At 35.3% G+C, this 26,489-nt stretch overlaps 1 protein-coding gene across 7 annotated transcripts in view; it reads right to left on the bottom strand.

Moving 5' to 3' along the window:
* Positions 1-26,489, bottom strand: part of Nav3 (neuron navigator 3) — a 767,863-nt gene that overhangs the window by 195,035 nt on the left and 546,339 nt on the right. For 6 of the 7 annotated variants that reach the window (XM_028873085.2, XM_028873083.2, XM_028873084.2 and 3 more), the window contains 4 exons: positions 25,108-25,180; positions 22,169-22,352; positions 7,054-7,122; positions 4,066-4,205 (listed from right to left, as the gene is read on the bottom strand). In XM_028873085.2, the coding sequence (XP_028728918.1) occupies positions 4,066-4,205; positions 7,054-7,122; positions 22,169-22,352; positions 25,108-25,180 (466 nt within the window). The remainder of the gene's footprint in view (positions 1-4,065; positions 4,206-7,053; positions 7,123-22,168; positions 22,353-25,107; positions 25,181-26,489) is intronic. The other variant, XM_028873086.2, reaches the window with a different exon arrangement.

Below are 26,489 nucleotides of genomic sequence, written 5' to 3'. Positions count from 1 at the left end.
AGGCCCCAAGATGTTACAGATGCCAGAGTTGTGGGATACCTGTAGGGGAGAGCTACTAACTGGCAGTGGAATCAGCTCAAAAGAAAATAGTGTAGTAGAGTAATATTTTAAGGTGTATTATTTTTATTTATGTTGCATTTGTTTAACTCTGTGAAGCTGTGTTACTGTGCCTGTCTAAAATACCTGATGGTCTAATAAAGAGCTGAACGGCCAATAGTAAGGCAGGAGAGAGAAATAGGTGGGACTGGCAGGCAGAACAGATAAATAGAAGGAGAAATCTGGGAAGGAAAAATCAGATTGAGGAGCCAGACAAGGAGGTGGACTCCAGGGGCTAGCCACCCAGTTACACAGCAAGCCATGGAGTAAGAATAAGATTTACAGAAGTAAGAGAAAAGGAAAAGCCCAGAGGCAAAAGACAGGATAATTTAAAGTTAGGAAAAGCTGGTAAGAAACTAAGCCAAGCTAAGGCTGGGCATTCATAAGTAATAATAAGCCTCTGTGTATGAATTTATTTGGGAGCTGGGTGGTGGTCCCCCAAAAGAGTAAAATACCAACAACAACAAAACAGTGTGTTACAGTCAACAAAGATGAAAGGATTTGGAGAACTGAAGAGAGTTTTTACATCAGATATAGATACAGAGTTTGGAGTTTACCTGGCTGGTTTTTGATCTTGCTTGGTCCAGTATTTCCTCACTATGTTTCCTTCCCTATATTTTGGAATGGTAATGTATATCCTGTGGCATTATATGTTGGAAGTATGTGATCTGTTTTTTGATTTTGATTTTATAGGGGATTACAGTTAAGAGATTATATGAATCTCAGTAGAGACTTTGAACTTGGTACTTTAAAACACTGTTGAGACTGTGATAAACTATGGGGAATTTGAAGTTGGACTAAATGCATTTTGCATTATAATGTGGTTACAAGCTGGTGGGGTACAGGGAGTGGAATGTGGTCATTTGAATATAATTGGCCATCATAAACTCATAGGGAGTAGCACTATTAAGAGATGTGGCACAAATAACTCTAATAGCAAGTGTGTTGTACATGTAAAATAGGCACCAGATGACTGTGTTATATCATGTGAGTCTATCTAAACTTATGGGCAATTCATTGACACTTAATGGCCACTTTGTATGTGTAACAAATGTCTACAAACCTATCAAATGATCTGCAAAGTATAGCTTCCATATTTTCTCATGATTTGGGTTATGAATTACACATTCCTCCCCTATAACTTCCTAAACCAAATGGGATAAGCGACATATGCTTCAAAAATGTTTTGAAAATTCCCATTAGCTTTATTTAAAACTAAGTCATTTTACTACATTCTTATACCTTTTGCTTTCTCTATTAAGTGACAAGGCCACATACTGCATGTGTCTGTCTCCATCTTGTGGTGATTAGAAACATTGCTATGTACTTATGTATTATGGCTAGACATTATGCTAGAGAAGTTGAGAGCATCCTTGAAAAAACACAAGTGCTTGTCCACCTTTGGGGTTTTACTTTGAGATACTGGAAATAAAGACTTTGAAATGAAAAGGTAACAAATACAGACACTTCATGACATCACTTTATCAAAAATTTTAGATCACTTCTAAATCTCTTTTCTAGTATCAGTTATGTATGTATGTATAGATACTAATATACTATGGTATCATGTATATGGATATACACATATATACGCACACATATTCATATATGGCAGCATTAGTATTTTAAATAAATAGTGGTAGTCCATTCAATACAACCCTGTTTGCAAGCTTGTTGGCCGCCTCTAGAAATTTTATAGCATATAATTATAGAATTAGCTTCAACCTATTATACATTTTCTAAGGTCACAAAAGGAGGGAAATGCTTATTTTCAACTAGAAATGTCCATTTCCCATTTCCTTTCTTACCAAAAAATAAATAAATAAATAAATAAATAAAGGCTTTAAGGATATACTTTAATTTAAGTGAAAGAAAACCAAAGAATGTTCAAAATTATGGAGCCTGTAAAAGAAGAGTAATTAAACTTGGGTTTAGAAAGTAGGTGTAGCCGGGCGGTGGTGGCGCACACCTTTAATCCCAGCACTCGGGAGGCAGAGCCAGGTGGATCTCTGTGAGTTCGAGGCCAGCCTGGTCTACAGAGCGAGTTCCAGGACAGGCTCCAAAACTACACAAAGAAACCCTGTCTTGAAAACAAAAAAAAAAAAAAAAAAAAAAAAAGGAGGTGTATGAGTAGTATTAGACATTGTAATAAATAATTTAATCTCCTTTGGATTGATTACTGAAGAGAATGTTTTTTCCTTGTTTTAAAATGTTCTTTGGAATCATATATCGATTAAGATAGCAAATCAGGAAAGGAAAGAACAAGCAGATTTCAGAATATTATGAAAGTCAATAGAGCTCCTAATTACACCAGCAATAACTTTTTTATTAAAGTTTTGAACTTGCCTGGTCATTATGAATCATTAAATACTCAATCACTTGTCTACAAAAGACTTTTTAAAGCTTCAGACTTCAAAATCTGTATTTCCTCTCCCCTTCCCACCACTGGACTCAAAAGTGGGGAATATTTCAGGCATTAAGACACATTGCTTTGCTATCCAGGGGTTATAATCTTCCAAAATTTGCCTTAGTCAAAGGGAAAGATTCTCACAAAACAGTGTCTGGTTCAAGACCGTACCTGTCAATTTATGTCTGAGTAAGAGAATGCTGCCTAATTCCCTATTGACACAAGTGGTAATCATCTAACCTGTACAAAATAGTTCATGCTTGGTTTAACCATTCAAATGAAGCTTTCTAATAGTTCTCCTGACTAGGCATATGAATCATTTCTTAATTTCATATACTGTCCTACATTGGGCAGGGTACTAACAAGAGAAATAGGACATTTTACTGATTTGGAAAGACTGCTTCAACAGTCACAATATTTAGAAAGCACAGCTTTTTGATTTCCCTAGGATTTGGGCATAAGATGTAAATTCATTCTATTGAGCCCTGACCCAAATGGAACAAGTTCCAAGCGAGCACCATTAAAAATGTACACTTCACATATCATAGAGAACTGTGTGGCTTGTAGATAATTTATAATCTATCATTCACACACATATTTGTATAACTTTTACCCATTCATTTTGTGATTTTATGTTTCTAGTAAGAAATAGTTTAAAATAATATAGATATAGATAATTTGATACTTAAGGAAAGCTGAGGTCATAGCATTTCCAACTACTGCTGCTTTTAAAAATAGACACTAGGGCCTGGGTAGATGGTCCAGTGGTTAAGAGCACTGGCTGCTCTTCTGGAGGACCTAGATTCAATTCCCAGCACCCACATGACAATTCTCAACTGTCTGTAACTCTAGTTGCAGAGGATTTGAAACCCTTGCACAGATATACATGCAAGCATAATACCAATGCATATAAAATAAGAGTAAATGAATAATCCAAAGACAAACATCTATCACAAACATATATCCACTGTTTGTTGTTCTTACTGTTCTGAAATACACCCACAGGCAGTCATCTTGCCTATTTGGGGACTTACTATGTATCCCAAATAGGCCTCAAACTTGCAGCAAGCCTCCTTCCTTAACCTCTTGAGTACAGGAATTATAGGTATACACTATCCCAGCCTGCTCACTGCATCTCAACTTCTGTTGGATCCACCTTAAATGCTCCCCACATTTTTTGTCAGTTATGTTAACTGACATAAGGATCCAAATCAATTTAACACAGCTTTTTTATTTCAGGAGACAGTTTCATAAAACATGAGAGACATAAGAAAACACTATTTATATACATCTGGGGTAACTCATGTTCTGAAACAGATTTTATGCTTGGCTCTATAAAGTAACAATCTGCTTTAAAATACATGAACTCATTTCCTTGAAATGTTCTGCAGAAAAGAAAGGTCCAGGAGGAAGCTGCAATTCATGATGAGGTGGGGGTTAGGGAACTCCTCTGATATTCCCATCCCCAAGCTGCTCCACTGTTCAACTATCAGCACTGGCGTGTCCATTCTCAAGGCATACATTAGACTCGGGGCAGAAGGATGGGACAGATGCACACTTACCTTTTTCGTTTCCATTTGTGTAATTGGGAGGCTTGTTTTTGTCAATGCTGTTAAAGCTCTGACTTCTCCTATTCAGATTGGAGGCTCCTTGAGCCTTGTTGCTGCTGCTGGCAGCTGGCACCCTAGAGGGCCCTGGAAGCCTGAAATAGCATGAGAAAAATTACATCATTATTGTACACTTCGAAAACGAAGGAGAAGGGAAGTGTGAGCAAGGAAGAGTTGGTGGGAAACCCACAATACAGGATCGCCTACCACCTACTTAGCAGAAAATGATGGGTTTTTTTTTAAGGGACAAACAGCTGGACACAAAGTAAGCGACTGGGAGAAAAAGCTGGTTTTACTTCTCAATAAGCATGCTCCAAAGATAGGAAAACTAAAACAGAGTGGCCTATAAAAATATCCATATTCAGATGAATCAAAATTTATATTAAAAATATACATAAAATTATTTGACAAGAGCAACAATGACATTTAACCTTATAGAGTTCCTAGCATATTATTTAGGTATTTATAGTTGGTAAAATTTTTCCTTTCAAGTGCATGGAACATATGTTTAGTTAAGGTAGCTTTGCCTAAGATTTAAAAATTAATGGAAAGGATAAATTATTGAACAAGAGGCAAACAGCAACAATACTTTGACTAGCTAAACTTAAGCTTATAAGTTACATTAAAACATGTTGCTATGACCAAGGTCATGATTATATTATACATAGCTGGGCTGTCTTACAAAAAATTTTCATTCTCTTGTAAATAAAGGGAATGAGATATATGTTGGTGATTTTTTTCACAGGTGCCCACCTCATCACATAGGACAAAACAGGATGCTAACCTCAGAGGAAAAAAATCCACTATGTGTAGAATGACAGTTGAAATATACATAGAGTGAAAGAAGTTTCAGTGCTTTTTGTGTATGAAGAACAAGTCGTGTGGATATTCATGCCATCTCTCTCATCATCAGAGCACCTTGATAGATGCTTGCAGCCTGACACTACTTCATTAAAACGATCATTAAATTTCAGTTTAGATCAGTTTATATTTTACTATTTTTTTCTTTAAAATGCCACTTGTTAATTATTTCATGAGCTGTACCTAATTTTTAGTTTACATTACTATTGCATTTTACACATGTATCCTAAGCTCAACCCACGTGAAATAAAACCTAGAATGTAAGGGCAAGCATGGACACTACTGAGATGTGACATGAATACTGCCAACATTGTGGGCGTGTGCTGCCACCGTGTGAATGAGACTGTGTACTGCTCTGAAAATTCCTGTTTGAAAAGAAAGATGGATCGATCCAAAACGTTAAGAAATACAGTGCTGATCTTGGTTTTTTTTAATGAAAAGTTTAAAATAATTTTTGTAACTGTTACATGTCCAAATTGCCAATCCATGTAGCACAGCAGATTTCAACACATCTCCACTGTACTACCTGATTTGAGAAAGCACCCCCACCCCCTAATATAAATCTTTTATGACAGAAGAACTGCAAAATGCAATGGGCATCAGGAAAATCTAAATACTAGAGCTGCATTGATGTTAGAGATGATTAAGAGGTTCAAATTTTTTGACTGTACATTGGAATTTAAACACATGTGCCTAATGGTCTCTCCAGTTATTCTATTAGCTTGGTGTTGTGCCGTGCATGAGATTAGAATCTTTTCAAAATAAGTCCAGCTTTTAAGTTCTTCTCAAATAGCTATACAAGGGGTTGTAACTACAACATCATAACCACAGACACTAGGAATTTACAGTACCACTAACTATTTTCCACAGAGAAAAGTCAAATAATTAACTGAGCCAAATGTCCCAATCCCAATAAATATGAGAGCAATTTCTGTAGACATAACCATAGACTTTGAAATTCATTCCAAACTCATGTATAAACAGTTTGTCCTCAAACTTGCCCTGTTTGCAATGAAACTTGACCCACTTCTAGGAAGCAATTAAGATGCATTTTAATCTTTACTGTGACCCATGAAGTTAAGTGATCTTCAGTCCCCAGAAGAACAAATTAAAACAAATTAAAAGATACATTTGCTCTTCTCATTACCCTAATTTGACAGGCAGCCAGAGCTTCCAGACCATTCATCAAAGCAGTAAGAAGGGAAATGAGATGGAGGAAAAAAGAGAGAGAGAGTGTGTGTGACACAGAAAAGTTCCACTAGAACAAAGGACTTAGCAGATGTCGTACATGCCCACATCTTCACAGGAGTCATGAAGGTGCTCACTGTTCATGGCATGTCACTGTCCTCATTATATAGTAATTTAGGTCTATTGTTGTCACTTTAATTAAGTAATTTTAAAGATATTTCTCTACATAATAAGTTTTTACTACTGTGGAATTTCATGTAAAAAAAAGAAAGAAACCAAGGCAAGGGAAATGCACTAATGTCAATGAGCTACCTTTATTCTTTTATCAATAATGTGAGCAACAATAAAGCTCTTCCAATACTTTATATATATCATTATTTTATAAAAAGCACAAATATATATTTATCTTTAAATGTTTTCATATGTTTTCAATGCAGAAATTTAACTTATTATATATAGAATATCATCCTAGGTTAATTTCCCCATATAAATCATCCAACCCAATTCTTCTTTAAAGTGTGCAATAAGTAACATGCCTATTTCAAAATAGTTAAAAATCTTGTCATAACTTTCAGATTCTGTGACCTCAAAAGGTCAAAGGGCTTTAAAGTCATTTTTTCCTCACTTACTTTAAGTCTAGGACTCAGCTTTTACCCAGTATGTCACTGTGCATCACTAAATCTCAATCAAAGTCAGACCTCTAAACCCATTGAATCAGCTAATTTACTTGTCCCAAAGTCTCCATATGGAAATCTACTTCGGAGAACTCAGTGCTTGAAACTTAGTACTCTTAGAAGTGTGCCATGTTTTGGAAATGTAAAGTGATTGGACAGAATATCACTGGCATTTACTTGCATATCACTAACAAACAATAGATTAGAGACGTGAACTGACCTAGTAGGCTTTTTCTGACTGGTTGCAATTCCACTCTGATTACACTGAGATGCATATCTGGCTGTCAGACTGTATGAGGAGAAACAGAGAAAGTGAATTAAAGGGATTCTTTGAACATGGAAAGAAAGTGCAAACTTACAAGAAAGTTATGAGTTAATGAAATGCAATTGAAACACACATAAACAAATATAAATAACAAACTAATCAGAAAATTATGGTAATGCAACACATATACTGTGAATTTTGATTATGAATGGCCTATGAAATAATCCAGCACAACTCTTATAGCAAAAATGTCTCATTGCTGACTTTAATGTTATGTTAGATGTTATATATTATAAATATTTAACAATATTTATCTTATACAACCTTAAGTTTCAACTGACTGTGAAAATATTAAATAAACTAAAGTTTAATTTATAAGATTCCTTTATCCAGAACAGTAAAAGGATGAGTAGGAGCTGGGAGTTTGATCAACTCTAATTTGTTCTCTTAAAGCAAATATTTTGAAGAGCAATTTATTAAAAACTGAGTGTATGACTCATACATTATTGTTGATACCTAATACTGCACAATTTAAAAGAGAAGTTTACAATAAAGTATTTTTGTGTAAAGAAAGATGTGTACCAGAGTTGAAAATTACATAGAGTTAAGTTCTAGGAAAAAAACCAAAAATCTTTAAAAATATCTTATCATTCCCAAACATTCTTAAATTTTACTTAATTTATTTTAGTGTGTGTAGTGGGGTGTGTGTGTGTGTGTGTGTGTGTGTGTGTGTGTGTGTGTGCAGAATGATTCATGTCATAGCATATGTATGATATCAGAAGATAATTCTGGGATTGGTTCTCTCTTGCCATCTTGTAGTATAAAGAAGTTGAACTTAGATCTTCTAACATATAAACTAGTGCCTTTTTTTTACTGATCCATTCCACTAGCCCCACACTATTTTTTAATCTAATACTTTGCTCAAAAAAAATAACAAGCCATTACTCAACCCCAAGCTCTGAAGAGTAACACTTTATCCACAAAAATACAAATTTGTAGCTTAAATTGATGTCTGTACTGTTAAAAGTTGAAGAGACAGCATTTAGAAAAAAAATTAGACTCAATAGATCAAAGAGTCTATTGGCACACCCATATAGGCACTGATAGAAGCTTTCACTTCCCAGAGGAGTTGTACCTCTTCACAATCACACATGGAGTGCATGAACAGTCATTAGCAGTTGCAAGGACCTTAGAATAGCACCGAGGAGCTAGGATCAGCATGAAGGGTCACTGGAACCTTATTGCTATTGATCAATTTGCTCTATTGCTGAGCAGAGAGGATTTAGGCAAGAGAAACATTTCTTCTGGTCATGTTTTGTTCTCTAGATCATTTCTCAATTTTCTGAACCACCCTGTGGTGGGAACGTGCAAGCCTTGCTGTAGCCTACTGTAAAGGGAACTCATTATCATATGGAAGGCATTTTTGTGTTGATAGAGCACATGTTTTTCACATTCATCATTTTATACATTGGTCTTTGTATAGAAAATAATCTGTATTTTAACTATACCATGAACTGAGACAAGTGGCCAAGTTACTTTGCTGTCAACAATATCATAAAATAGATGAAAAAGAATAAGCTGTTTCAATGCAATCAGATAGAAATTAAATAAATACAAATAAATTTTAAAATGCAAACAAGGTGAGCAAATCTCTTGGGATTTTCAGAGTTAACTTATAACTCCTCCAATCAAATGACTACCTATAATTTAGTGACTCTTTATTCTACTTCTCATGCTGAACATTGACAGGATCAATGAAGACGATAACAAAACAAAGGGTTTTCTGGTAACTAAAACTAGCTCATCATTTCTACATACAATTATTAAAGAAAAATATAGGTCTGGCTATTCAATTAGGAATAGGCAATAGTGCTATTAAATGATTCAGCTACAGCCAGTTTGGCTTTTTGGATACGTTTCTGATTTGCTGGGAAAGAATACGTTACATGCTGACTATTTTTGTACCAACATCTCTTACTTCATTCAATTCCTTGATATTTATTATCGTACATTTATTGCTTGTCTTTGTGAAGAGATTACGCTTTTCTTTTCTGCTTGGCTTACTGAGGCACAATCACACTAGCCTGAAACATGCTATGTAGCTCAGGCTGGACTCTAAACCATCATCCTCTATGATCAGTGTCCTAAAGGCTGAGATTAAAATTAAAGCCTACTACAAAGATGTGTAAGGTCATTATCTTGAACAACACTGGGATTTTCACTGCTTTATTATGTCTTTGTATCAACCGTGTTCTCTGCTCTTTACATCTTCTGTCACAGCTACGCAACCTGTGCACTGCCACTCTGGTCTATTGTTCTTAGTTTCATTACATCTTTTCCCCTCAATTCTTAAAGGCACGATTTTCTCTGCACAGAATGTGTCCCTTTTCCTCCAAAAATGTTATATCTTTACTACTAAGATTCCAACTAAATTTCTAGAACTAACTTCTTCATACTTCAACATTCATATTACGTATTTAAAAGACTTGCCCAATTACATGATGTCTACGCTCACCCACCAGGATAAACTCATTGTTTGTCTTCATTCATCTCCAAAGTTCCAATATGTTCCTTCTATTTATTTATTCTTCCCCATAAGATGATGATTTACTCATATGTGCTCAGGATGGATTTTCCCTTTCCCTCTCAACTACTGTAGATGTCAGTATCTATTCCTGTCATCTACCAACCACCCGCTTCTAAGTACCCTCCAATCCTCATGTGTATTACACTGACTCATTCTCTCAGTGATTTTATAAAACACAGGTGACCAATCACCCTCGCATCACTTGGGACTTGTAAGAAATATACAGTCTCAACTCCCACTCCATACAGCTTGAATTAGAACTTACATTTTCATAAGGTTCTCATTTTCTCTGTATAATAAATCTTACTTCCACAGTACAACATAAGCTCACTTTTTATCACTCTTATAAAGTACATAGATGCTTTGAGACCAATTTACTTTGAAGTAGTGAATAAATAAAGTAGAAGCTTTTCATTCATACATTTTTAAAGTAAAGAACACTCATAGCTGTTGGAATATGTGATTTAGTGCTATGGTCCTCTCAACATAATAAGATTATTTGTGTTCATGAAATAGAGCAAGAAATGAATCATGAAAAAGGTGCTTAGTAACCACTAGCCATGTACTGACATAACACTCAAAAGATTTAATTTATTAAAATTAGAGTTATATGGCAATAAGTGATGTTTTGTTTACAGAAATATAGCCTCTAAAACCATATATATATATATATATATATATTATTATATATATATATATATATATATATGGATTCTCCTCACAAGTATAGTTGGCTATATAATGGAAACTACATTTATTTCAAGCTTAGATATGGAAACATAGAAATTCCAGCCAAGTGGGCAAAGAGTGAAGTGTGAAATATTTACTGTGAAAGAATAAAAGTCTGGGAGTAAAGAGTTACTACACTGTTCATAGCACAGACTCTGGAGGTAGAGCATTATGGCTGGTTCATCACCACTGTGGCAGTTTGAAGGTAACTTGCCCATGGCCACATCTCATGGGGAGTGGCACTATTAGGACATGTGGCTCTGTTGGAGTGGGTGTGGCCTTGTTGGAGGAAGTGTGTCATTGTAGGGGTGGGCTTTGAGGCTTCCTATGCTTAGGTTACCTCCCTATGTGTCAGTTGACTTCCTGTTGCCTACAAGATACAGATCTCTCAGCTACTTGTTCCAGTATCATGTCTGCCTTCATGCTGCCATGCTCCTTGCCATGATGATAATGGACTGAACCTCTGAAATTCTAAACAAGCCAACCCAATTAAATGTTTTCTTTATAAGAGTTGCCATGGCCATGGTGCCTTTTCACAGTAATAGAAACCCTAACTAAGACAACTACCTACTCTCTCTGCCTGTTTCGTCATCTGTTAAATGAGGATGATAACTTTATGTACACCAATTTTTTTGAGAATTTAATTATACATGACTAAGAACAAGTATCTGGGACAAACAGATCTTATAAAAACTGAAACTAACATGTAATGGAATTCAGATTCACGATGAAGATTTCCTAAAGAGTCTAAAATTGTCGTGAATCCTGTAAAACATGACATTCTTTATTTCTCAAAATTGACCTTGCCTCTCTGTGCTTCATTATCTTTCCCAAACCACTTCCTTTGTTGTGAGCAAGTCACTTTTGATGCAATAGCATTTGTACTCCAGAGTTCACAAGTATGGTTTGTTTAGTTCAATGTCTGAGACTTCATCTATAGTTCTTTGTGTCTAAAGCAATCCCGCCTTTCAATATTATAGGATATTATTTACTCTTCTTAAATCCTGAAGTTGGCAATGTGAATCGCTAAAGGACCTTGTCCTACAGTAAATCAGCAGGTACTGCTTCAAGAGGTACCTAAGAACCACCATTCCCAAAGTAACACTTAAATCTATACCTAATCCAAGGGTGGCATAACTGCAGACATTGTGTTCTGTTTTATGGTATAGAAATTAAATTAAAGCATTTTGATAAGTCATAAAATAAAGCATATTTAAAATATTATACTTCAACAAGTTTTATATGTTTATGAGTTCATGTTTGAAAATTCACAAACAGTTTAAAGGGCTAGGATAAAATACCTTCGAAGATGAGGCATTCCTTGATGAAGCAATTGACTTTTCACAAGTAAACAAAACAAAAGAAAACAAAAACTGTTCTAGTGCAGAATGAATAAAAAGAATATTCTTTCTGTTAGATTTCCTTATTCATTAATGTTTGTGACCTCCAGAATTCTGTGCTGAGTTCTCTGTTGTTCTCTTTGTTTTTTTTCTCTTTCCTTAAGTAAACTCCTTCTCTTCTATTGCTTCATTTAATAAAACATTGTTAAGTTAATGTTTTCTGGTCTACTTATTAGCCTTGGAACCACTCTAGTTCCAGAGTAACATTGTAGACACCAACACCTAGAAAACTCTCAAGCCTCCAAAGACTACGGGTACATTCTTTTCTTTCTACATCTTTCTGCTTTCTCTTTCTGTTTACTTGATTCCATTATTATGTTATCTTTTTTTCTTATTAAAATGTATCATCAACCAAGTACTCAACAGAAATAGAAATGTAGTCTAGCCCTGAAACCAAGGCTGTCTTTCTATGTTATAAACAGCCTTATTTTTCCACTTCTAAAGAAAAATCCCAGAGCAATCTTCTTCAATGTTCAGGAAATAAGCCTTAGCTTACCAGATGTAGAATTCCCAACAACCATAAAATCATATCTCCCCTACTTTTTCAGTCTTAACTGCCATCATACCCTGGACCAAATTCCAAGTAGAACAATTCCTTGATACTCCTTCCATTGAGAAAAGCCCTATCCATAGCTGAAAAAGCTATTGGCCACTGAGGGTGCTAGTTCTTTTCAGGGATGTGGCTCCTGAAAGGCCATGTTTCAGCAGATAGTCTTACAACCATGCATCACTAAGTAGAACCAGTGAGTTTTATAAAACAAAATAGAACTTGCAAGTTGGAGGGATAAGTGACCAAAGGAGCTATAGAAGGATTTGAAGAGAGTAGAGAGTGGATTTGCTCAAACATGTCATATGCATGTAAGAAAGTCTCAATATAATTGAACCATACACTCAGAATCAAGATTTAAAGATCATTTTTAAATGAAGATTCTTTTGTACTATACAAGACCCCTCCTACACAAGACTTTTGGAAACTCCTAGAGAATGATAACTGACAAACTAACAGCTGGTAGAAAGAAGAAACACCTTCAACAATCACATCTTTTGTATTGTCAAGCAAGCTAGTCTCCTTCAAAACTCACAAAAGACCTTTTGCTAATATTTACACTTCAGAATATGGGCCAACATACCTTGGACACATGCTTAAATTTTGCTAAGAATTCACAAAACCATGAATGAATTAGAAGCTTAGCTTCCCCACCACATGCTTCTTTTTAGTAGCTGGGTGGCTGAAATGACATCCTCATGGCATCTGAGATAGCTTACACCATCAGCAGACTATGACATGAACATGCATTATAACTTTAGGCTCATCTGAAATTTCTGCAGTTAAGGAGGCCACCTGCACAGTCTGCTTTTGTGAGCTCTCAAGACAGTAACTAAAGAGAAAGATCACTGGGTCAGATATTGCAGCATCAAGTCTCTTGCTATTTTGGAGCATCCAACTTCAAGGTACAGGAAGCTCAGGAAACTAGGCTCTTATTTCTCTCACTGTGTCATCGTAAATCATATTTCCACAATGTTTTCCCTCATACTCAGCTTTTAGAATACCCTCTGTTGTTCTGTAGCTCTTTTTTAATCTACAATCTTCAGTGTACAGTAAAACTACATCTCAATACACTGAGAGCTAATTACAAAAGTTTTCGAAAATGCAAACACCTTAAAATAAAATACACTCTAGAAATGGACTAAGTTATTTTTCTAATTCAAGAAATTAACTTGGACAAAGAGCACTAAAGTTAGTGGAAGAAAAAAAAAGAATAATATTTCCAGACTTAAAATGTACAGTAGTCAGTACAGAGTATGTTTACAAACTATTTATTAATCTATTTGTTCACGAAAATGACCCCTTGTTATCAAGTTTATAAAAATAATAATTTAAACCCATTTCTCTAAAACATATGGAACAGTTTCATAAAATAATTTTTGGGTTTTTAATCCTTGTGTTATTTCCAATTTATTGTGAAGTTATATATGACGATAAGCACTTGTGCGTTCATCATGTATAATTACATGATGGCTGGGCTTCAGGACATTTTTCATGGTATATCTCTCAGTCTTAGGGGGAAAAAAGGCTTGTGTAAATATGACGTATACTATGAAGAGCTTAATCCTAAACAAACAATGAGCAAGATAAGAAGTGAAAATGTGGAGAGGAAAAAAATAAAGAGAAAATTCTGAAATAAGGCTTTGTAAAAGAGATAGACGATTAAATCCTCTTGGGGGAAACTGCTTTGGTTGCTAAAGGTTTGTCCCTTAGACTGGATTCCACATTCACCCCCAGGCCTCTGAGTATAGCTTGTTTTTCCATATCGAGCTAATGATAGGATCAAAGTGCAAAAGTCACACAGGTAGGGTTATTGTATTTTAATAGACAGTTGTAGTCTCCATTTTAAGCCAGTAAGCTAAAATTTGGAGGAATATTGTTTATTAGAAAACTGATTAATATACAATAAATTTAAAAAATATAGCACTGTAAGTAAAAGGATCAAGTCTGTATGTTTATGTTCTATTTGAGAACTAAAAATAAAGTATAACTGAAACCAAGTTTCTAATATATGGAGAAAAGTTTTTTAAAATATGTAAACAGGATGTTAAAACTTCCTATGGTAAACTTTTAAAAACAGGGAATCAACTGGGCAGTGGTGGTGTACGCCTTTAATCCCAGGACTCAGGAGGCAGAGCAGCTGGCATATAGCAGTACTGTCTAAAAAATAATAAAAATGCCAGCAGCAGTGGTGCATGCCTTTGATCCCAGCACTCAGGTGGCAGAGCCAGGGAGAACTCTGTGAGTTTGAGGCCAGCCTGGTCTACAGAGCGTGATCCAGGACAGCATCAAAGCTTCACAGAGAAACCCTGTCTCTAAAAAAACAAAATAAAACAAAAAAGCCAGGGAATCACACATACATTTCCTGAGTTCTGCATGAGATCAAGGCTGTCTAGATTATATGAGACCATGATCCAAATACACACACACACACACACACACACACACACACACACACACACACAAATTGACAGTTATTTTGAAAGGCCCGTGTATAGAGGAAAATTATACTTTTCAGTGCCCAGGAAATATAGTTAAATAATTGTGATTTTGTGAAACAAATATCTTAGGACCTAGAACAATCATCCCCATACCTGCTGTAATTCAGATATTTGTTATTCTTTGTTTCTCTAATATGAGGCCATTTGATAAAGAAATAATAAAGAGTTAAGTTCATAACTTCAAAGAAAATAGATAAAAGTCATGAGCCACCAATGAGCAAGATTTTGAAATAGATTTTGGAGAACCAAAGTGAGTAGAGGGATGTTGATGAAAAATGCTGGCATGAAGGAAGCCTTTATGGGTTTGAATTGGTCCAACCAAAGGATTTTAAAATGAGCTCTGGTTAATATTCAATTTGTCTGCTATGCTCGAATTTAAACCAACAGCCACATTCTATAGAGACTTTAAAAAACAGCCTGACAAAGAAAGAGCCACATTCTTAATATATTTTTGTGATATGTACATTGCACAAGCAGATATTACATTGGTTTCAATTTTCAAATCATTCTATAGTAGGGACATGTGAGAATAATTCACAGAACAGATATTAATCTTGTGGACACAAAACAAAAACAAACTATAAAAGGAAACATTGTTTGTGGGCGGGATGAGGGAAAACTGAACAGAAGTATTCTATCATGTTTCATGTGATGGGAAGACAAAGGATACTTAGAATATTCTGAAAAAAAAGATAACGATGCTGCTTCATTACATAAGTTTGAAGGGATAACCAATGGGAGAGCTAGAGGAATAAAATACAATGGTGTTACTGCCATTCCTCCCCTATCGTTTAATTTAAAATAAAACTGTATTTTCTCCTCTCTGTCATCTTAACTCCTACTGAGTGGTTGTCAACGGAGCTATCACAGCATGAACTTGACTGATCATCGTCTGTTGTCTTGGGTCATTCTGCCCTTCTTGTCCTATTGGCCTGCCAGGTTCCCAGCAGTAGATTTCCTGCTGACATACTTAGGAAATGAAGCTCCAGGTCGCATTTCTTGGATTCGATTTATAAGATTAGTCTCTGTGCAATGTTGCAAGGTTAAACTGATCTATCTGTTTCCAGTTTCCTTAACTGGAATGTAAGATTAATGCCTGTGTCATATGGTTGCTGTGAGGACTTAGGGATAGAACATAGGACTATAAGGAAGGTTACTGAGTCATGGGTGGAAGGGGCCTCTAGGATATCCATCATTATTTCCAGTCTTAGAACACTTTCTTCACTTTTTCTCTAGGATACCAACTTCTCCTGTTTTGGGTCCTATTTTGTGATCTGACTCTATGTTTCCTCTTTGTGGTCCTACTATATGTCTGATCTCTATAAACATTGGTGAGCTCCTGACCTTAATTTCATCATCCCTACATAGCTTTTGGTGATTGACAGCATCTAGTCTCATAGAGTTTTATAGCTATCTACTATGTTTCCATAATGTGTATCTATAGACTAAATCTGCCTAATATAAGTGTCTGTGTATTTAGGGTCTAAGTGGCAGTGAGATCAGGTGGGACTGGAGATAACTCCAGCTACATCCCAATCCCAATATCTTTCTTTTTTTTTTCTTTTTTCTTTTCTTTCTTTTTTTTTTTTCAAAAAAGGGTTTCTCTCTGTGGTGTTTTGATGCCTGTCCTGGATCTCACTCTGTAGAGCAGGTTGGCCACAAACTCAGAGAGATCCGCCTGGCTCTGCCTCCCAGGGTGCTGGGATTACAGACATGCACTACCACTGCCCAGCCCCAATGTCCTTCTTATAGACATTTCAAAAACTGATCTTCTTGGTTTCCTAATGCCATAAAAGAAAAATTTCCCTTCATTTATCTGTGCCTAGGGATGAAAAGATCATGGTTTTGTTTTCTTAAGATTCATAAATTTTCCTACTTGTTTTCATTTTCTTAAAACTCTGAGTCCTTGACTTAAGAAAGAACACATGATAGACCACAACATAGAACTGAGTAAAGAAACTAATTGAAGCCAGAATCCCAGGGGCTTAAATTACCAAAGCATCTCTGTCATCCTATATTAAAGCTTCTTAGACACATTTCATGATTTATAACCCCAGGACAAAAAGCTGAAAAGCATCCCAGATTTGGAGCATATCTCCCTGAAGGAAATGATGATTCCTGGAAGAGAAGTCCTGAGAGGCAAATATCCTCAATGGAAGAGGTCACTCAGAACACTGTGTGCGGCAAGGGTCACACAGTCTGAGGAGTCTCCCAGGGAACTCAGAGCACATACCCAGGGGTTCTGTCAATCAACCTGTGAGTTCTGGAAGACCAACTTCATCCACAGGCAAAGTAAATGTCTTTGTTATTTACTCTCCAAAAATAAAAAGGAGAATGGCAATTGACCACCTGGGGATGGATAGTCCCCATGTTCTCAAAACAGTTGTTTTTATACTCAAAAAGACTTAGGATGATAACCACACCTTTAACATTTGCATCATCCAATTATGTATTTTCATAACTCCACTTCTATGGTGTTTTTTATAGTTCAGTTCTATACAGCATTATTCATTTCTTCATGTGATTTAATGTGTGAGGTGGTGAAAGTCAACAATTATCTGACAGTAGGTTTGTAAGGCATTTGATCATTTCTAATAGAAATTTTAAGGAAGAAATTTTCCTTTCTCTTATTCTTTTGTTTACCTTTTGGTAAACAACAGATCATCTTTCCCATGTACTATCTATCAACTTAACCACTCATCTGAACTAGGCTAGTATATTTTATTATTTCTTGATTACTATATCTTAACAGATATTCCCCAGAAAACTCACCCATTCATTAACTTGGTATTACTGGGTGGATTCATGTGCTGAGAAACGAATGGAGGTCCTCTGGAAGAGCAGACAGTGTTTGTAACTGCAGAGCCATCTCTCTAGCCCCAAGCTTGGTATTTTTGTTAGATTAGTCATACTATCAGCATCTTTATTAGTCTCTAATTAAAGCTGAATAAATTGACTGTACTATTAATTGTAAATTAGCTGTGTCCTTTCTGGATGCTAGATCTGTTATCTTGTTTGGCTCTCCTAAGCAAAACATAACACAGAAGAAAGGAGTGATAATCATGAATGGCTCTCAGCTGTCAGCGACATCACCAAGCAAAAGAACTTCATTCATGCAGCCTATTTATTTTTTTTACAATTTCCAGATGGTAACAATCTTGGAAATCTGTATATAATATTCTGAATGCAGAAGTCACATCCAGAGTCAGAGAAGGAACTATGGACACAGGCAGCAATATGAATAGTGATTATGATAACAACACCAAAAGGAAGGTAAACCTAGAATCCAGACACAGACTAGATAAAGAAGGTATGATACAAGACCTAGTACAGTAGAAGCACAGCTTTCTACGCATCTGGATAATCTCTGATTATTCTAACTGCCATATTGAGACTAACTATAGATGAATGTTAAGAGTAACTCAAAATGTATTTTAATTATCATATCATACTAAATTTATAAAATTATAAACATTTAATTTTAAAGGTTTCAAACTGTAACTATAAATATTTTTCAATGCTTCCCCTTTCGGTTTGCATTTGAAATTGACATACAGTAATAGTACATTTGTGGGGTACACTGTGAAGTTTCTGTACTTGCATACATTTCAAGATGATTAGATTAGGGTGAATGGCATGTTTACCATATTAGACATAAATCATTGTTTGAACATGTAAAATCCTCTCTATTATCTATTTTTAATTATTCAACCAGTTGCCAATCAGTTACCTTGTGAGCTATGAAATATTAGAAATTATCATCTGCATCATTAACCACTCACTCCCCACTTCCCTCTGAATTTCCAATGTGATCAACAGCTACTCTTTTCTCAACTTCTTTGAAATCAACTGTCAAAGCCTCAAATATTATCAAGAACACATGATAATTATCCTTCTGTGCTTTTATATGTGTAAATATGACATTTTCCTACCTAAATTGGAAAGAGAAATAATACAGATTTGTTGTTTTGTTTCATTAAAAATTTATTATGAAGAATCTACTGAGTATAATGTTCTCTGATAATGCTTGCATTCTAGCAGTGGCAAAAATAGGGAAAATTGTTGTTACATTTACTTTCTGAATGTTGGCTTTAGAAATAATGAATGATGAATGTAGACAAATAAATTTTAAGTTAGACAGTCATTAGAATTTGGACAAAAGAAAAGTAATGTGAAGATCAATGTTGGGCAAGGATGGGAAGACTGTTTTAAAGGATGATCAAAGAATCATCAAGAGTTTTAGCAAAGCCACATTACAGAGAAACATTAGTCTGAGCAAGAGCAGCTTCTAATGTAGACTAAGCTTCCAATACTGAGGACCATTTGCAAGATTCAGACCAAGGAAGGAGCATACACCAGGCAGGTTCAGTGTTTATATATACACACACACACACACACACACACACACACACACACACAGGACTTCCTACACAATCTTTTGACATCACATTTTACTTTCTTTAGCAAGTAAGGAGACCGAAGCATGAGGAGGTTATGGAGGGTTGCTGAGTGCTACCTGTCAAAAGCAACTGGAGTCACAGTGGTGACAAATCTCCAAGTACATCTCTGAAGGATTAGTTAGTGCATGTCTGTAAGGGATCATCTCATTTGGGTTAATTTATGGAAGAAGACCCACCTTAACCATGGATGGGACAAATGCCTGGGCAGGGATGCTGGACTATGACAAATGGAGATAATGCACTGGGCACTGGCAGACATCACTCACCCATTCTTGATCATGGATACTATGTGAGCAGTTGCCTCAAACTGCTTGACTTCCCTGCGATGATGGAATTGAACTCAAATCAGGATCCAAAATAAGCCCTTCCCTCTTTAAGTGGTCTCTGTCGAGGTTTGTTATTATAACAAGAGAAAAATAACTAATAGAGAAGCTACTTAGATTTGAAAGGAGTGGACTTGAGATCCAATCCCATCCCTAATTCTGGAGATGAATTTCTGAATGATTAAATCTTGAGGTGCCTGCTTAAGTAAGAGCTGTTTAAATTATGGAAACACCTTGAATTTTATTGTGAAAATGGCAAAGGAAACAAAATTCATAATGTATATTGTGGGGATATTTACACTTATGATGGTTTTAAATGAAGACTGGAAGAGCAGAACCACTCTCTCATTGAAGTGTATGAATGTGGCCTATGAACAATAAAAATTAAAAGTTTATCCAGTCTTAAATGAAAAGTACAGAAAGAATACTTCTTATTAAACCCCTACAACAAAATATAATTTACCTCTCCCCCAAATGGTATGAGTAAAGCCAATTTATATTTAAAATTAACATTAATTGCAAAGCACCCATGTGTATACACAAAAAGCAAATGAAAAGAGGCATTTATCCCCCAAAAGAAATAATATCAAGGAATTCTGGGTAAGAAATTCCGCATTGCAGACATCAGAACAGAGTGAGGGGAAACCTGAGAAATGACACTTTGTCACTTCCAGAGTCAGTCTGCTTCGTTCAAAATCACTTTATTTAGATTACTCCTCCACTACTATTCTTGCCTCTTGTCCACTCAAATTGCTTAAGTCAGTTTCTAGGAAGTATCACTGTTGCCGGTAGTAAGACCCGAGGTCTCCTTGACAACCGTGTAACAACAAACTAGTAACAAACAAGTGAGATTTCCTCTCCCCTCTTCCTTATTCTGAAGAAAATCCAGGAACTTACATTACCGGGTTTCATTTGATTTTGTTTTGTCTTCCCCTTCATTCTAGTGAAATTTAACAATTTCACTAGACATCACAGAAACCCAGGTTATGCTTAATAAACAGAAAGATTATCCATATGACAGAATTCAGAAGGATGGCAACTATCCTCATCATTCTACAAATGAGGAAATACATGGCATCTTGGTAAAATTATGCTTTTCATCATTTACAAATCAACTGCTACTCAAAGCAGTTACAAAGAGATGAGAATTTGCATACAAAAGACAGTGGGTCCATAGCAAAGCTGGATGAAAATTTTAAATTATTTTTCTGTCAAGCACTAAGCAGTGAACAGAAAATAGAGGAAAATTTAAGTTGAATACTTTAGATTTCAAAAATAGAAACCAAAGAAATATTTATATGTGTTTCATATATTTATGTATTTTAACAAAGATAAATGTATTTTTATATTTTCTCTCTTCAACAAAATATTATTCCTATTTATGCACCAGAACAAATTAACCCACACATCTTATCTTTCTTTGGGAACAAAGCTAGTGGTTGACACAAAATTTGTTAGCTGAAACTTTATTTGTTGGCCATTTTCTGATGTTTCAAACAAGGTGACCTACAGTTCTTGTGAGCATGAAACACTGACCTACATGATGAATACATATTATTTGAGGATTCGATTCAAGTCCATGATTAATTAACTTTAAGTGAAGAATATACCCTAGATTATCTTTTTTCCCCACCAAATTTTAAGCTTTATTTATTTTATGTGTATGTGTGTGCCCATGTGATTTTATGTGCACCACATGCATTCAGGGCCTGCAGAGGCCAAAAGCCATTAGATGCCTGGAAATGGAGTTACAGGTATTATACCTGTAACCTGATGTGGATGCTGGGAACTGAGCCTGGTCCGGTTACATATAAGCTCCTAACCACTTAACTCTCTCTCTCTCCAGCATTATCCTAGATAATCTTGATGTAAATTCAGCCAATTGAACAGTTCTACAACTTCAGCTGAGGCTTTCTAGACAAGAAGCTGTTTCCTCTCCCTCCCACACGGCTGCTTTTCAGATTACAGTTGCCTAGTCAGTGCCCCTAATCGCATGGACTGTATCTGCAAGAGCCAAAACTTAAACTACACAAATACATACACATTCGCACATACAGATGTACACACAGTACATTATCTTAAAACCAGTGTGTTCTCAGATGCTCCAAAGTGCTTTGAATAATAATCCTTGACTTTTGAAAGATTTAGTCAACATAAACTATCAATAAAAGGTAACTATACCTCAGGATACCAGGATTCAAATGATACATGGGAAGTATTAAAGTAATTGACCAGAGGAAGAACCCACAACACTTTGCTTTCATATATATATATATATATATATATATATATATATGTCACCATTAAAAGACAGACAAAAGTGTGCATCCTAAGAATATGACAGGCTTTTCCTGTCCGATCCAAAGAGAAGGGGTTTGAGCCTTTTCACCACCAGCTACATATCTGGGGCACACGAAAAACAAAAGCACATAAAGATAATTTTAAACTCATCATAATTTAAAAAGTCAAACTGCATCTAAACAAACTCATTTTAAATGCAGCCCCTGCACCCCCCTTCCTTACCTAGACTGCATATCTTGCTGGGTTTTGACCTGACTGGATTCCGACTGTGGAGCAGTATGAGTCACTCGCTGTTGAAGTTCCACCAGGGACTGATAATACTGCTGTTGATGGTGCTGCTGCTGCTTGTAGCGAGACAAACTGAAAAACAGCCCTAGGATGGCTTTTAAGTTTCCATTTCTTATTTCTGTATCAAATGGGGGGAAAAATGTAAGACATGGTCAAATACATTGAGTCGATTTTCCCGTATGAATAAAAGTCTAGATGTAACCTCTTCAGCCAGATCGATGAGGATAAAAGAAACAAGTTGCTCCCCTTACTCACAGTTTCAGTTGATGACGAGCTTCTCAACGCTGCCAACATTACAAAGTGGCTTGAGATATCACAGAGAGAAGCAGGGCAGAAGGAACACATCCAACAAAACAAGTATGCTCTATGGGTTGTGGTTTTCCTGAGTCTTGGAAGAGGATGTGTTCACTGCCTTGGGGCAACGATTTTATTTTGCACCCTGCTTCCCTCCCAAATGCACACAGCTGTTGCCCACATAGACTTGGCTATGGAGAAATGAAACTACTTAAACTACTTAAGTCGCCTTGCACTTATAAATACTGGTTATGTGTATATCTCATACGATCAACTGGGTTTAGAGCAATCAGCATTCTTTCCAAATCATCACGAGCCAGCCTAGACACATATTTGGATGTGCACGTATGACTTCAAGAGAATATTTCATAGCAATTTTTAGTTGAAATGCTATTTTCTTTCATTTTAGTGTTCTGTTTATTTCATGCTATATGCTACTGAATAACAATGATTAACTTGCAGAACTCTAAGGGATTTATTTAACAGACATCAATTCAAACATATAGGGTTCCTCTATGAGATTTTCCAATGCTGCATAATAAAATTAAGTACTCATATTCAGCTACAACACGAAGTTACTTTTTACAACAAGTATCTGTATAAACTTGAAAATTTCATACCAGTACAAAAAGCATTTTTAGCATAATATACTCACTCGCCCCTTCCAGCTGTTCTCACACAACACCCCACCATGTCCCTATGTCCCATTCCCATTCTTTTCTGAAGTTATAACCTCGTAACCAGGAAAAGTGATGTGAGTAAAGTCTGATAATATTCGATGCATGGGCATGTTTTAAATAAAGCTTCCTGTTGGTCACTAAATATTCTCCCCTGAGGTGTCAGGTCCCCTTCTGGAGTTAGGTAGACTAACAAAGCTCTCAGGGATTTCCTCATTGATGACTAACCCTGACTGTGTAGTATTGTTGAATCCCACGAGGTACACCTGGGATTGATACTTTTTCTTCCTCAGACATTCCTTTTAATTTCCCTGATCTAGGAGAGTTGTTTTGATCAATGAGGCTACAGTAAGAAAATAATGATTTTTCTTCCTGTAAACTTAAGTGATCTTGTTCACAAGGTTCTTCCATTAGGCTTTTTATATGTATGCCTAATTTTGAATGTATTTTTAAACAAAGCATGTATTTTTTAAATGAACCAAAATCAGTAATTTTACATTAATAAAGTTACTATGAGATACAAAATGAGCAATGGAAACATTTCTTTCTTGCTTTTGGTCATTCACATAGCAGAACCTAGTTAGGGTGGAATTTTATTCAAATACTAAGTAATAGAACCACTAGTTAGATTTTAATCTTAACCTGTTAACCACTAAATATGTAATCGAATTATATATCATATTATGTCTCATGTAAACATAAAATCTTCATGGAAAATTAAAATATGAAGAAATTGAGAATGTAAAGTAAATCTATTAATATATTTTATATTGCAGATATATTTTTTATTCTAGTGACAAGATTTAAAAACTTAAAACTTCAATATTTGCAATTTTAGTGGCAGAAAATAATTCCAAAGAAAATTAGTTGCAGGAAAAGGTAGAATCTTAAGGTATTTTCTACTGTCCATCAGAAGATTAAATATATTATTTGCTTCCAAATTATTTTCACAAGTGTAGATCCAAAAGGACTTAGGATTTCAGGTTCTTATAGTTGATTTTTATTAACTGTTTTGGAAGTTTTATAAATGTTTCCTAATAATACATTAAAATCACTCTTGAGCTGTTTCAGTTATAATCCAGTGAGACAAAAACCTTTCTTTTCACATGTTAAAACATATGATACATAAGATTAAAAGTGAACAGATGGAGGGAAAGAAAGAAATACATAGCAACAATGGATGATGGGGGAAGGGCACAGGAATAGAAACATCATTTCATTTTAATTATGGAAAAGATTAAGCTAGATAGAGTTTTGAAAATATCACCTTTATGTGTGGAAGAGAAAAAGGCTCTGAGCCCAGAAGTAAAACAAGACCAGTTCAATCTTTTTTCTTGTTGACATACTACAATTTAATATAATTTAATTTTGACTAAAATTAAATGTCAGTCTGGCCTATAATGATCTGAAAATATATTTACAAATAGGACTTATTAATATTGGCAGTCCAAGCATTTAAGAATTCATTGTCATTTACATAAACTTACACATATTTGACTATCATTATTACCTTGGTCATATCATGGAAGTGTTATTGGCAAAATATTTGTACATGAATTATACTATTTACTTGCATTTATATCCATATATTACTAAGACTAACATAATCATTTATCCATCTGTTTACGAAGTTAAAAATCTCTGTGTTAGTAATAATATGTAAGTGCTATGTTGATTCATCTCCATCCCATATATTGACAGAAAGAGCAATACTAGAAAATGCAAAACTATTTTCATAATTAAAGCACACAGGAACACTACCAGCCATCATGATTGTTTTATGCATCTATGAATTTCCTTCCTTAACTAAAAAGATCTGCACAGCAGTGCTACATCTCTAACACAATGAAAAACTCTCTCAGAACCACTGACGCCATTTGTGGAAATGGTACAGTTTCTTACCTTCAGCCGATAGGCCTTGGACATTTACTCCTCGGGCTGCTAGAAAACTAAGGCAGACTTCAACATTTTCAATCTGCAACATGAAAAGCAATGAAAAGGCCACTTAGAGGATTACCCTTCAGTAAGCACATGAGCGAGAATGAAACAAGGAAGAAAAAAAAAGAATTAATACTTTACATTCATTTCATTCTAGAGAGAGTTACCAGAGTTTTACTAGAATTATCTTGGCCAAATAGAGAGTGACCATAAAGCTGCCATTGTCTACTTGGGTACTTGCAAACAATTAATAAAGGCACAACCAAGAATGGCATTCTTGATTCATAGCAACCCACCTACGTATCACAAGACTAGATCTGTATTTTACAAATAAGTCTCAATGAAAACATCCATATGAGATGAGATTACAGTATTGCAATTACTAGAATATTAGGATGTGGGATATTGAATTCAGTCAGTAGTATTCCTTAAGTTTGCAGAAGCTGTATAAAAGAGAGAGCTATTATATGAAATAAACGAGAGTTATTTTTAACTGTAAGCCATAGAAAAACTTTATTTTAAAAGTTGTATTTGCATTTTGACAGTTGAGGAAGCCCATGGTTAAACGCAAATATGATCTCTCCTATTTTAAAGGGGCAATGTGCATGGCTTTTAAGTAGTTATTTAGTATGACATTCAGCTTGTAACCATTTAAAATGGGGGTGGGTACTGAATCTACCAGGCAAGAGATTGTTCTCAATGTTGGTCAGGGAATTAATTGTACAAGTAAGTCACCTTGATGACTGTTCCTAGAGGGTTCCAGGTGATTGTGATTTTAAAAATATTCTATGTATGGTGCATAATAAATTAAAGAAAATATTTAAAGTTAACAACTAGGCAAGGTATTAATTTCAGTCTTATTTCATTCTTATCAAAAGCCACACAGAAGGACCCACAAAGTTGTCAGCTCACCATCACAGGAAGGTTGATATGCCTCAGAAAAACAACAATATATTCAACAATCCATCTATCCAAATGGGCAGGTTATATTACTAATTAAATATAATCTTGTGAAAAATGAAATCTAAGTCATAGCATCCAATGAGCTAATTTTTTTTTTTTTTGGCTCACAAATAAAGTCAAGGCATACACATTTGCTTTGAGAAAAAAAATCATACTGATAAGAAAGTATTATTGAAAGTACTTTGTTGTTCAAATAATAGAGCTGAAAAATTGACCCAAGTGCAACCAGTGTATTTCAAGTCTTCAGTGAGGTTCTAATCACTAAGCCATCTCCACCCCCTAGCATAGCATTTGAATGCAATGGGTACTCAATACATGCTTGAAAAATACAGGAGAAAATAAGGCAATATACCAAACTGATCTTTGTATTTACAAATGAAATA

Source organism: Peromyscus leucopus, chromosome 18 (assembly GCF_004664715.2).
Source record: "Peromyscus leucopus breed LL Stock chromosome 18, UCI_PerLeu_2.1, whole genome shotgun sequence".
NCBI lineage: Eukaryota > Metazoa > Chordata > Mammalia > Rodentia > Cricetidae > Peromyscus > Peromyscus leucopus.
This window is presented reverse-complemented; position numbering and strand designations above follow the sequence as displayed.